Source organism: Eublepharis macularius, chromosome 8, assembly GCF_028583425.1.
Source record: "Eublepharis macularius isolate TG4126 chromosome 8, MPM_Emac_v1.0, whole genome shotgun sequence".
In the NCBI taxonomy this organism is placed as follows: domain Eukaryota; kingdom Metazoa; phylum Chordata; class Lepidosauria; order Squamata; family Eublepharidae; genus Eublepharis; species Eublepharis macularius.
Window position 1 is genome coordinate 112,801,745 of NC_072797.1, and position 13,083 is coordinate 112,814,827.

The 13,083-nt window shown below is 43.7% G+C and overlaps 1 protein-coding gene across 1 annotated transcript in view; it reads left to right on the forward strand.

Annotated features, from left to right (window-relative positions):
• ADAMTSL1 (ADAMTS like 1) overlaps positions 1–13,083 on the forward strand; it is a 361,881-nt gene that overhangs the window by 325,533 nt on the left and 23,265 nt on the right. The window contains exon 23 of the mRNA XM_054986918.1: positions 114–248. Within this exon, the coding sequence (XP_054842893.1) occupies positions 114–248 (135 nt within the window). The remainder of the gene's footprint in view (positions 1–113; positions 249–13,083) is intronic.

The window sequence follows — 13,083 nt, forward strand, 5'->3', positions numbered from 1 at the left end:
CATATTTGAGGGTAGCAAAAAATACACTGAATGGTATTAAATAACATCAGAATTTAACCATGTCACATGAGAGACTTTCTTACTGTATCTTGGCCTTTTTGATGTCTCCACAGATCCACCACATCTGCCTCAGCAATTAGAAGACATGACAGCCACATTGTCCAATGCCGGGCCAGGTATTCCTTCTGTGATAACATCTCCTTCAGGAACCAGAAAAGTGCTCAGCCCTGGGAGTTCTGTCCTCATAGGTATGTTAAAGTGTTTCTAAATTGGAATGGCTTCCAAATGCTCTGTGTTCAGGAGATCTTGAGCTTGAATGAGGTTGCTGGGACTGTCTGTGGCTAAGGCCTTGCAGACTCCTTTCTAGGACAGAAGAGGAGGGGTGTGCAAAATCAGCTTTCCTGACTAGCCAGCAATCATAAAGCCTTAGGATTGGCCAGATGGAGGGCTGTATTCAGGCACTATGAAAAACAGTAGTTTGATCAAACCCCAGTTAGTTATCTGACATCTGGTTGCATTTGACAAGATTCCCTCTGGGGAAGGGATTACACTTCAGTAACTGCAAAGCTTTTCTGTCCTCTATGATGAGCAGAAATCAGAATAAATTATGCAAAATAAACAACTGTACATATCGTGCATCTAAGGTAATACGTAAGGTGGGTTTTCTGTGGGAAAAGCCATAAGCATATAAACCTCATTTGTGCACCCTCCCCCTTTTTGTGAAGAGGAAGAATCCTACCAGCTGGACCTCCATCTGTACGGACTTCCATGTAGAGTGCTTGATTCATGTTATTTTAGATGTATGATGGATTAGGTGAGAAACACCCAAAGAAGTCTTACATGACTTCATCATATTTAAGTTATAGATTCCTGCTGTTTGCTGTTCAGAGGCAGCGATCACTCATGTTTCAGTTCTAGTTCTATAATTTGTGATTGTTTGTAGGAATTTATTGGCTTCTTTTTTATAGGTAGAATGTTTCTGAAAGGCTATTGTCAATGCCGGTTGTCATTTAATCTTCTCTCTCTATAAAAACAAGTGTCCTGACTGAATCATCAATGCCCAGCCCAAACCCCCTAACCTAAGGGGGTAAAAGGGGTAAAATGTGTTTTCCCAAAGGGATACAACTTCCCTGTGCAGCTGGCAAGCTGCTGCCTGCTTGCACCACCGCCCACTGCCAGCTCAGCCACTCTTTCCTGATTGGGCCAGCCTTTCAAGGTCATTTGCAAATGTGGAGTTCACAACATTCCATACCTCGTCCCCCCCCCCCCAGTCAATTGGAACACAGAGGTAATTTGCGTATTTGGCTTGACTGGTCCTCCTCACCCCCCACATTCTAAACAGTATGCAGTTGCTATTGGAAATCATGGAATGTGTCCTGAGGTAAAATACACCTCCCCGTCTTCCCCAAAAAGTTCACTAGGGTTGCCAATCTCCCTGTGGGACCTGGCTTTCCTGCCTGCTCACCCCCCACCCACCCACCCCGATTGGTCAGCTGTGGAACTCTGTGTTCTGAGGCAAAAATCAGGTCAGGGAAACTGCAGACAGTTGAAGAAAGACAGTACAAGACTAATGAATAGGGATAACATGCTTCGCTTTATTCAAACACCTTTGTGAAGCTCAGGTACTATGCTATTATACTACAAAACCAACTAACCCCCCCCCCCCAACCAAAAAATATTACATACCCATAAATATTATAACTGGATTTAAAGTAGTTAAATACCATAGTGAAGCACAGGTATCAAGCTAGTTACCTAATAAAGATAGCACAAAAACCAGACTAGTGGAAATAGCGGAGTTTCCCACCTTTCTCTCCACCACTATATTAATTTGACCTCTATTGTCTTTTTTAAATACTTTGTTCAAGACTTGCCTCTTTTGCTGCACAGGAAAAATAGTAAAATCATTTCCTTCTCCACACATCCCACTAATTTCTCCCAATCAGTAGAAATTCCTAATCTGTAGTGATTTTCAGAAAAGGAAGTGTATATCCAAGCAGATCTGTACTAAGCAGCAAAGAAGTCCTTCTGCGTTCTCATTCATTCATTTTTCTTGCATTATATGTATGTGAATGTGTGTTTATAAGAGTGCACACATAAATACCTTGGACAGCATTTGTAAGGCAGCCATTGGAACAGATGCTGGGCCGAATATGTTTGGACTGAATATTAAGTTCATGAATTTTAAGAGAAATTGGAGTATAGGTAACAGTTAAAATAGTTGGGAATCTAATCAAAGTCAGTAAATCTATCCATGGCAGCCACTAGGACTCTTACAGTGAATTCCTTGACAGAGTTACTCCAGTCTAAGCCCATTGGATTTCACTGTTAGAAGGATTTGAACATTTTGAAAGGGAAAGTATAAAGCGAGCCCCTGTTATCAATAAACAACTATTTATTTTCTAATATGTTACCAAACATCTTTAAGTAGTTTCCTTATATATGATTTTTCTATTTTCATCTGACTTTGGGTCAAACCAGCTGAAATGCTAGAAGATCTGTTCACAGATCTTCAGCAATTTTTATTGCTAACTATCATCTCTTGTGACCCTTGATTCATTTTGGGACCACAGTATGAGGGAGTGTTTGACACAGAATCTTTCCAAAGGCTTCTGAGTATGCTTGACAGTCATGAGATAAGAGAGCAAGTCTTTTCATGGGCTGAGAAAAGAGAAACCAAAAGTTGCAGTAAACTGTACAGTTTTTGCAGTGGAGGGAGGCGAGCAAGCGGGTACCCCATTGGATCTATGTTGGGACTAGTGTTATTTAATTTATTCATAAATTACCTGAAAATGGGAGTGATCAGTGAGGTAGTGAAGTTTGTGGATGACACTGAATTGTTTGGGATGGTGAAAACACAAAGTGATTATTAGTAGTTTAATAAGCACTTCTAAAACTGGGTGGGAAATGAAATGGCATACAGAATTCAATGTAAGTGCCAAGTGATGCACATCAAAGCAAAAAAAATCCCGATTTTACCTGTACACTGATTAGATCTGAGCACTGACAATAAGAAGATCTTGGGGTTGTAATGGATGGCCCACTGAAAATGTTGATTCGGTGTGTTGCATGGTAAAAACCATGCTAGGACTCATAAGGTAAGGAATTGAAAACAAAACTACCACTAAAGTGAGACCCTTATACATGTCCCTGGCGAAGCCTCATTCAGAATACTGTGTATAGTTCTAGTTGCTGCTGTCAAAAATTATATTAAAGAGCTGGGTAGAGGCAAGCAAAATTAATATAGAGCTGAAGTGCCTTCTCCTACAAGACAAGACTAAAGAACTCAGGATCATCTTATAAAACGTATTGGCGGAAAATACAAGAATGATTGAAGGAACTACCACTATGTACAACAAGTAGTTGACTTGCAAAATTAACTGCCATAAGATGTAGTAATAATCACTAGCTTTGATGGATTTAAAAGATGGTTGGAAAATTTATGGAGAATAAATTGATGGTTAACTATTAGCCATAGGAGCTGAATGAGACTTCAGCTTCAGAGGCAGAATATCATTGACTGCCAGATGTTGCTGGGAACAGTCAACAAATAAAGTTTTGTCTTCAGGGTCTGCTTGTGGATCTGGTAACAGACCACTTTTGGAAGCAGGATGCTGGACTAGATAGCCCCCTCATCTGATCCAGCACAGCTACTCTTACATTCTAACGAAGGGTTAATTTTTCTGCCTGTGCCATTTTCCCAGCCTCAGGTTTTCTTCACCCAACCAAGGTCACTTCCATTATTACATTTTTATCCCCTCCTTCCTCATAATTCTGTGAGGTAGGTTGGACTGAATGAGAGAGTAGCTGGCCTAAGATCACCCAGTGAGCTTCAAGATATAAACATCAGCCTCCACAGTCCCAGCATGGCATCGTAACTGATATATGACACTAATTCAGAGCTAGATGGAGGAGAACATACTCAACCTCAACAAAAGGAGCTGTGGGGCAGTAAATCCTTACCCCTGCTCTCCTTTTGATGTTATAATCAGAGGAATCCAACCCCCGCTCTTTTTTTAGCACATGTAAATACTGCCTGTTTTCCCATTCACCAGCCCTAACATGTCATCTAGGAGTATACCAAGGCCAATCATAGCAAAGCGATAAACCAAAAAGTTTGAGGAATGAATAAAATTGATTACAAGATATATAATCCTAGTAAAATAATTTTGCATTAGTAAATACACTAGCACTTCTAGTCCAGTACTCTGATAGCTTTCAGGGAGCATTTTCTCAACCTTTGAGACTCTTTAACTGTGAGGCCAGGGATTGACCTTGAACATACAAAGTTTGTGCTCCAATACTGAGGTATAGAACTACAACATCACTAATTAGCTCCAAATAAACTGTGGCCATTATGGGATTGAAACATCTGTATTCAGCACCCTGCTAGCAGATACAAAAAATGTCCTAATGACAGCTTTGGGGTGTTCAGGATATTACCTTATGATCCGTATCCTCCTTATAGACAAGTGAAAGCCTACCTTTATCACTTGACTTGATGTCCAGACTATGACCCAGACTTTCACTATGAATTGTTTTAAAAACTAATAAAACTTCTATTCATAGGAGATATGAAACAATAACAGTAGAGTTAGCCAGTAAAGTGTGCTTTTTATGACCAGAGAAGTACAGTCCGCTGTAAAAAGGAAATCCTGCTGTTCCATATTTATTGTCTTCTCCCCTGGTGACTTCCATATCTGATTTGCACAGTCCGCAAGTCAGCACAAGGTTTTCCTAACTTCCAGCACTTGCAAGCATGGTTTGGAGATCATGCATCTTTTTTTGTTTTCATACTGTATCCCCAATAGCTGTGAAGTGAGACCACAGGGGCCACTTTCTCTGTTGATTCAGGAGACAGAACAGTTAGAGTATGGCTTGCCATTATGCAAGTCATTGGATTCTTTAGTTCTCATATTCATGTACTGTTCGGAAACCATTTTTTCTTGGAAGACACAGAAACAGGCAGGGGGAATTTGCAAGGAATTAGAGGGAGAGGAAGGGGCCAAGGAATCTGTTTTTCATTCTTTGCCTCCACAAAAGAATCAATTGTTAGATGGGGAATATGACTTTGAGAATGCTTCTTCTGAGTCCAAGCACCTCTTCCGTCCCCACAGTCTCTTCAGTGTGGATGAAGGCCAATTCAGCTGATCTAGGCAGAAGAATATCTGCCAGCCAGTGCAATTCTATGCAGTTACTCCAGCCTAAGCCTGTTGATTTTAGTTGGCGTCGACCAGAGTAACTCTGCATAGGATCGTTGCTGTAAGACCCCAAACGTTTAACTTGAGTGGTCTCACTAAGGCAAGGGAAGCAATCAAGCCACGTGTTGCTTATTTCTCTACAGCCATTGAAGTCTGTTTCTTCAGTTAGTACTTGCATTCTGTATTATTGGGGGTATTCTTTCATGAGACAAGGTACAGGGCCTGTGGTTCAGTGGTAGCATATCTAGTTTGCATGCAGAAGGGCTCAGCATCTCCATTGAAAAGGATCAGGTAGTCAATGATTTAAAAAACCTCAGCTTGTTGAGACCCTGGAAATCCAGTCACAGCAGACAAGACCACTGGTCAGAGAGCAGGTGCTATGAATGGTCTAATTGGCGTATATTCATGGAGGGAAGCATACATGAATAGTCTTCATTTATAACAATATGGGGGAGAGGCACAAGTATAGGTTTGACCTTGGCAATTTTTCTTTATGGATTGGGGATGCTGACCCATCCCTAGCCAATTGTATGTATTTAGAATCCACGTATTATCACTGAAAGTTATCAATAGATTCTTCTAGATATGGTCTTGTGCCTTCCCATGCCTTGCCTTATGTGTACTTGAGTGGAATTAACTTTTTCTTGTGAAGATGTAAGTGAAATAATTATTGCCTCTGAAAGTCTATCAAGTTGCCGTGTTAGAACATTTTCTGAGAAGCTGTCTTTCACTTTTTAAAAAATTGTTTATTTTAATGTTTAGGGGTTTTAATTATAAATAAACAGCCCTGATAGAACAGGAAAAGTGCAGGTACATGGAGGAAGCAGGCATTGCTCTGAGTGATGATTCTCTGTACTATAGAACTAGGGTTGCCAGTCCTCTGCTGGGGGCAGGGATCCTCTGCTCCCACCCTCCATCCTCCACCCCTGCTTACCTGGCCAGCGGCCAGTGACCAGCTCTCGGGCAGCACGGCGCGCTCCTGTGGGCCCGGATTGAGCCTGGATCAGTCTGCTGCGGTGTGGGGGAGTCCTCCCCTGCATGGCAGCAGTCCATTCCAGGCCTATTTGGGCCCGATCCAGGCCTGAAACAGGCTGGATCGGGCTACTACTGAGCAAGGGAGTGCTTCCCCCATGCTGATGTCACTTCCAAGAACTGACATCATTGCGCAGGCCTAGGGGCACATAAGTGCTTTGCGCGTGCATGAAGGAGACACCCAAAAGGTAGGTGCTGGGGCCCCCACCTCCCGCTGGGAGTACAGGGGGACCTGGCAACCCTATATAGAACTTGCTATAAGGCTATGCAGTGCGTGAATAAAAGTCATACCATTTGGAAATTAGCTTGATTATATTTATTTAGATTTGTACAATCCACTTTTCTGCCCAGTGGGTATTCAATTTCATTTTGTCCTCACCAGCAATAACTTTGGGAAGGGAGTCAGGCTAAGGGTGTGTGACTGGTCCAAGGTCACCCAGCAAGCTCCTGTGGCAGAATGGGGATTCAAACCTGGGTCTCTCAGCTCCTAATCTGACCTTCTCACCACTTCCCCATATTTTCCACAGGTTTGTTCTTCCAGGTAAGAACCACTACATGTAACAGACCTGAAAATCCAAACCAGCTGATTGAAAGGACTATTGCAATGACTATGTAAGAGCTGGCATTGTGATACCAATCTAGTTTTTTTAGTTTCATTCACTTGCACCATTTTTTGCGAGGACTTGAGCATTAATCTCAGTGATAACAGGACCATATTGCATGACTGATTGGAAATACAGAATAAGTACTATTGTCAGTAATCTGTGTTAATATTATTCCTGTGAGTTAAAAAAGAGGCCAGTTTTCAAAATGTTTTGTGACTTTTTTTATTCCCATTAAATATGTGTAAGAGATTTTATATCTGTGTACTAAGAGAAATATGTAAAATATGTCACCTATCAAGAGTGATTGAAGCTTAATTCCATGGATACAAATGGGAAATAAATATTACATACTTGTTTCATAGGGACTAGCAAGATTTTTTTTATTACAATACATATGATTACTCAGTGGTAGCACACATGGAAAGAACAGGGTTTTTTCACCTTTTGTTATTAGCTTTGTGGTTTTCCCAGCAGCTACTATCTTATGTATTGCTTTTGGAAGAAGAAGTAATAGTTGATTCAAATAAAATATGCAGTGATAAGAAGAACACAAGTATATTTATTTGGCAACTCAGAGCTTCATAGGAGATTACAAGAAAACAACTAAATTTGGCTGAGGACTGTAGTTAACATTGGTTGGTTTTGCCTTTGCTTGTTGTTCTTGACTTTTTTCACCCTCTCCTTTTAATCTGTGGAAATAGCCCTAGTGAAACATGGCTAATTGAATGTTTTATAAACCTTCATGTTTTTATTAACATAACAATGACCCCTTCTGGCTCAACAGTCTTCAAAGATGTTTGAGCATACATCTGTAGCTGTTGTGAATGCACAGTATACATTCTGTTTTCTATCTATGACACAGATAAGCTACACAATTGGAACCCACATAGGGCCAGTTCAAACACAACCATGGTGGGCAGGTTATATACCTGGCAGGACAGGGTAATGAGTGCTGTCCCAAACTGCACATAGAACCTTTTATGTAGTTTAAAATTCATTCGGTTCTATATTCCATTGTATAAATAAAGTCTATTTTTGTTTTGTTTAACTCTGGCTGACACACACGCACAAATGTTGTGATCACGACCAATGGGCCTAGTGAATGAAATGGTAGAAGTGTATAATGAAGGAAAGTAACTTCTGGGTTCCCTTTTCCCCCGTAGCCCTGGGCTGTAGCTGGGTGAAGGGAGGCAAATACAGGGAACTGGCTGTCTTGTCTGGTGGAGCCTCTGGAAGAGGGCAGAGGGGACCCTGTGGTGATTTGGGTGAGGGCTGTCTGTCTGCTGTAACAGAGGCTAGACAAGTGGCTAGTGGTGCTAGACTCGTGGCCTTTCCTTGCTTGGGAAGCCCCAAACCTGTGAAGGCAGGTTGGGAATGGGTGGCAAGGAATGAGGAAGACTTGTGGGTCCATGAGGTGGGGCCCACCTACACTTGCCATGGTAGACTAGGACTTTGATGGACAAATTCCTATGGACATTAGGACTCTTCCCCCCACCACCACCATTTTTATTTATTTATTTATTATATTTTTAACCAGCCCTCCCCGCAAGCGGGCTCAGGGCGAGGTACGACATCGATTAAAATACAACATAAAAACAATAATCACAGCATAAAAACAGCAATCAATAAAACCATTCCAAGACGGGGCAGTCCTGTTCTCCTGCCCATCAGCATACAAAAAGGGGAAGTAGTAGCAAACAGATTGAATACTGTACCCCTTTTCAGGGCAGCCAGCAGTGGACTCTCCGTAACCCCTCATAGAGGGAGACTGGTGGAAGGCTTGGCAATGATGGACTAAAATTAGCCTCCACCATATGCCTGGCAGAACATTTCTGTCCTACAGGCCCACCTAAATGATACAAGATCCTGGTGGGCCCGAGTGTCCTCAGACAGAGACTTCCACCAGGTTGGGGCCAGGACTGAAAAGACCCTGGCCCTGGTAGAGGACAGCCGAGCCTCCCTAGGGCCAGGGACCACCAGTAGATGTTTTCCAGTTGAACGAAGCACTCTCTGGGGCACATACGGGGAGAGATGGTCCCTTAAGTATGCTGGTCTCAGTCTGTTTAGGGCTTTGTAGGTCAGAACCAACACCTTGAACCGGATCAGGAATTCTACTGGTAGCCAGTGAAGCTACTGCAAGATAGGTGTAATGTGTGTCCTACACGAAGCTCCAGTTAGGACACGTGCAGCAGCATTCTGGACCCGTTGAAGTCTCCGGATCAAGCCCAAGGGCAGCCCTGCGTAGAGCGAGTTACAGTAGTCCAACCTGAAGGTGATCATTGCATGGATCACTGTCGTTAGGTCCTGGGCCAAGAGGTAGGGTACCAGTTGCCAGGCCTGCCGAAGGTAGAAAAAGGCTGCCCGAGCCACAGCCGCGATCTGGTCCTCCATAGACAATGAGTCCAGAATCACTCCCAAACTCCTAACCAATGGTACAGGAACAAGTGGTGCCCCCCCCCAAGGTTGGGAGAAGGATCCCTGCCTCCAACAGCCCACAGCCCAAGTACAGGACCCCCTTCTTCATGGGATTCAACTTCAGCCTGCTCTGTTCTACCCACCCAGACACGGCTGTATCAGTCATGGCAGGCAGATTGTGATGGAGGGACGAGATTTTATCTGCAAAAAAGCTCCCAAAAGCCTCAGAGCTAATAGCCGAATTTCCAATTTGATGGTCTCCCTGCAATAGGGAGACGAAGGAATGAACTACCTGAAACAATTTTGCCAGGCATGAGCTTGCAGATGCTATGGAGGCAGCAAAGTATTCCTTCTTTGTTGCCTTCACTGCTACCTCATAGGCTTTCATAAATGCTCTATAAGATGTTCTCGCCTTTTCACCCTGATTCCGCCGCCATACTCACTCTAGCCGTCCCAGTTCCCGCTTCATCAGACGTAGCTCCACTGTATACGAGGGAGCCAATCTGATGCGAGGATGGAGAGGGTGACGGGGAGCGATTTCTTCGATGGCATTCGAGAGACAGTCATGCCAGTCCCCCACCAGCTCATCCAACTATGGACAAGGCACTGAAGAAGATTAAGAATGATAAAGTGACAGCTGGATCTTTGAGTATCACACCTCTCTGCCCAAATCCATTCAGGCAGAGATATCCCCCTCAGCTGTATGCACCATATAATAGATATCAACGGTTTCATTCCCAGACAAGGCACCGAACATCCAGAGACTCTCAGCAGCCTTCCTCTTCCACTTCCGTTCAGTTTCCTAGGAGATACTTCAGAACCAAGTCGAAAGATGTTCCCATTCTCCAAAATCAATCCAGTCCCAATTAGCAGAGTTTGTGACTAGAGATGGGCACAAACAGCAATACGAACAAAAAAAAGCCACGAACAACCCAATCTGCTGTTCGAGAACAAGCTGTTTATGAGGCCCCATTCTAAATGAACAGGTGGTCGTGGCAAGCCTCGTTTGTTGCTATTCGTCAAGCCAGACAGTCTGGCACCTGCAATCAATTCCCTTGGCAACGTAGGCAGGGATTATCTGAACTCTGTCTGAACTCCGGCTGTTGCCCTGGAAACCCCAATCTAAGCCCAATTTAGCTGGATAGGCAGGTCTTCCTTTCAAGTGTGGAGCTCCAAATTTGTTACAAGGGAGCAAAAAGCAGTGGCTTTGCACACAGTGGAGAGGGAGAGAGCTGCTGTTGGCATTTTGATAGAGTGCATTGGAGCTTGAATTTTCTTTGTGTGTGGTGGGATAGGGATCTACCCCTTCAAGTTCCAGGGCTGCTGCCAGGCTCTGGGGCCAAGCTATTATTTATTATTGGTACCTTTCCTGGTGCCTGCTCAGGTCAGGTTTCTGGGAGTGGTGCAGTAGGGATCTTGACCAAACTTGGATGATGGCTGGAGGAGAGCCTGCCAGCCCCCACGAACATCCAACCACGAACCTGTTCGTGAACAGGTCATGCTCATAAGTGTTCATGAGTCCCTGTTCGTGGATGGCAACAAACAACGAACATCATGTTCGGGTTTTTTTCTGTTCGTGCCCATCTCTATTTGTGACACCAGATCATCTCTTGCCACACCAAACAACTCATCACTTCCTCTGCAGGCCTGGGAATCTGTCACTCAAGAGTCTTGGATATTGTTCATTGTCAACTAGGGCTATACCTGGAGTTCAAGACAACTCCTCCAAACATCCCACCTCTGTCTGACCCTCCACCTCCTCCCACATTGCTCTTAGAGGAAGTGCAGTCACTGTTGGAAAAAAGGGGTGTGGAATTGGTTCCATCCACTTGCATGGATGGAGTGTTTTTCTGATCCTTCACTGTGAACAAAAAAGTCAGGGGGCTCCTGCTCCATTTTAGACCTTTGTTCCCTAAACAAGTTCATAGTTTTCAAGAAGTTTTGAATGTTGTTGTTAAAGAATGTTCTACTCCTGTTGAAAGTTCAAGTTTGGTTACTGTCAATGTAAAAGACACATATTTTCATGTTCCAATAAGTGTTCACTTCAGAAAGTTCCTTTGCTTCCAATGTGGCTCCAAAAAATACCAATACAAGATTCTTCCTTTGGTCTCTCCTCTGCCCCTTGTATCTTTACAAAAGTCATGGCACCTGTGGTGAGCCACTTCAGAGAAAAAGGGCGTACCATCTTCCCCTATCTTGATGATTGGCTTCTAGAAGACCAGACCGGAGAATCTGTTCCCCCAACTCTTATCTCTGGTTCCAACTGTCCTGGACCAACTGAACTTCAAGGTCAATCTAGAGAAGTCATCTCTGGTTGTCCAACAGTAGGTGGTTTTTGTGGGGACAGTCCTAGACTCCTCTCAAGCCCTTGCCTTTCCTACTCCAGACAGGATAACAAAATTTCTCCTCACCCTGAACAAGGCCCTTTCATACAGGCACCAAAGTGCAAAACAGTTTCAAAGACGGTTAGGTTTTATGGCCTCCCTAACTCTCTGTCCCCTCCAAAACTGATTTGTCAGATTGTTCCACCCACACAACCAGAACCCATACAACTGGTTCTTCATTCCAAGACTCATCCACAGGTTCCTGAAGTGGTGGAGTGACAAAAGGAACTTCCTTTTGGTTCTTTCCCAATACAAATCTCGATCAACACAGATGCCTCTCTGTCAGGTTAGGGGGCTTGATCTGGGACCAACCAGGTAAAGGGAGCATAGTCCCCTCAGGAATCATTTATGCATATCAACCTCCTCAAACTCAGGGTGATAAAGTATGCTCTGAACGCTCTTGTACAGCTAGTAGGAAGCAAGAATGTTCATATAAGCACAGACAATACAACTGTGCATTACTTAAACACCCGGGGAGGGGGGGTAGAGCCTCCGTAGCTCTCTCCCAAGAATCCTTACTAATAGAGAACCGTCTATCCAACATCAAATAAGTCTCTTTGGCATACACATAGCAAGCAAGAACAATGTTCAGGCAGATGCCCTCACTCAGCCCAAAACTCAGAATTACAAGTGGTCTATACACACAAAGTTCCTCTGCGTGCTCTTTGCAAAGTGTGGGCATCCATCCATACACCTCTTTGTGACATGCCTCAACAAGAAGCGTGCACGGTATTGTTCAAGGACAGAGAAAGAAAAGGCCTCTCTAGGAAATACCTTTCATATTCCTTTGTCAGGCACCCTCCTATATGCATTTCCCCCTCTGCCTCTTATGAGACTAACACTCAGCAAGATGATGAGGGAAGGTTGCTCGGCAATTACAACACCTTCTTAGCCAAGACAGGCCTGGTTTGCCACTCTGTTTCAAATGGCACAAGGCAGGATCCACTATTTTCCCCTAACCCCAGACCTGCTACAGGATGACATCATTCTCCATCATGACCTGGGCACTCTTAAGACTGACTGCCTGGTTCGTGTCTCCTGTGAATTAGTTTTTTCCTCCTGAGTCCAAAAGGACCTGTTGGAGGCTAGTCAACCATCCACCAGGAAATCATATCTAGCAAAATGGGGGGAAATTCTATTTGGGCCAAAGACAACAATCTCAACTCTGTCTCTGCCTCGTTGCCTTCTGTTCTACACTATTTGGTCCAGTTAAAGGCTAATTCCTCCATCAGGGTCCATTTGGTGGCCATTTTCACCTACCATGATAACATAAATGAAGTATCACTTTTTGCTCAGCCAGAATGCAAGTCTTTCCTTAGAGGTCTAGCAAACCTATATACTCCAGCAACCAGACCTGTTCCACAGTGAATTCTTTCCTTGGTTCTTACCTTAATCATGCATAACATTTTTGAGCCCCTAGCTACCTGCCCCCCACCCCCAAGATGC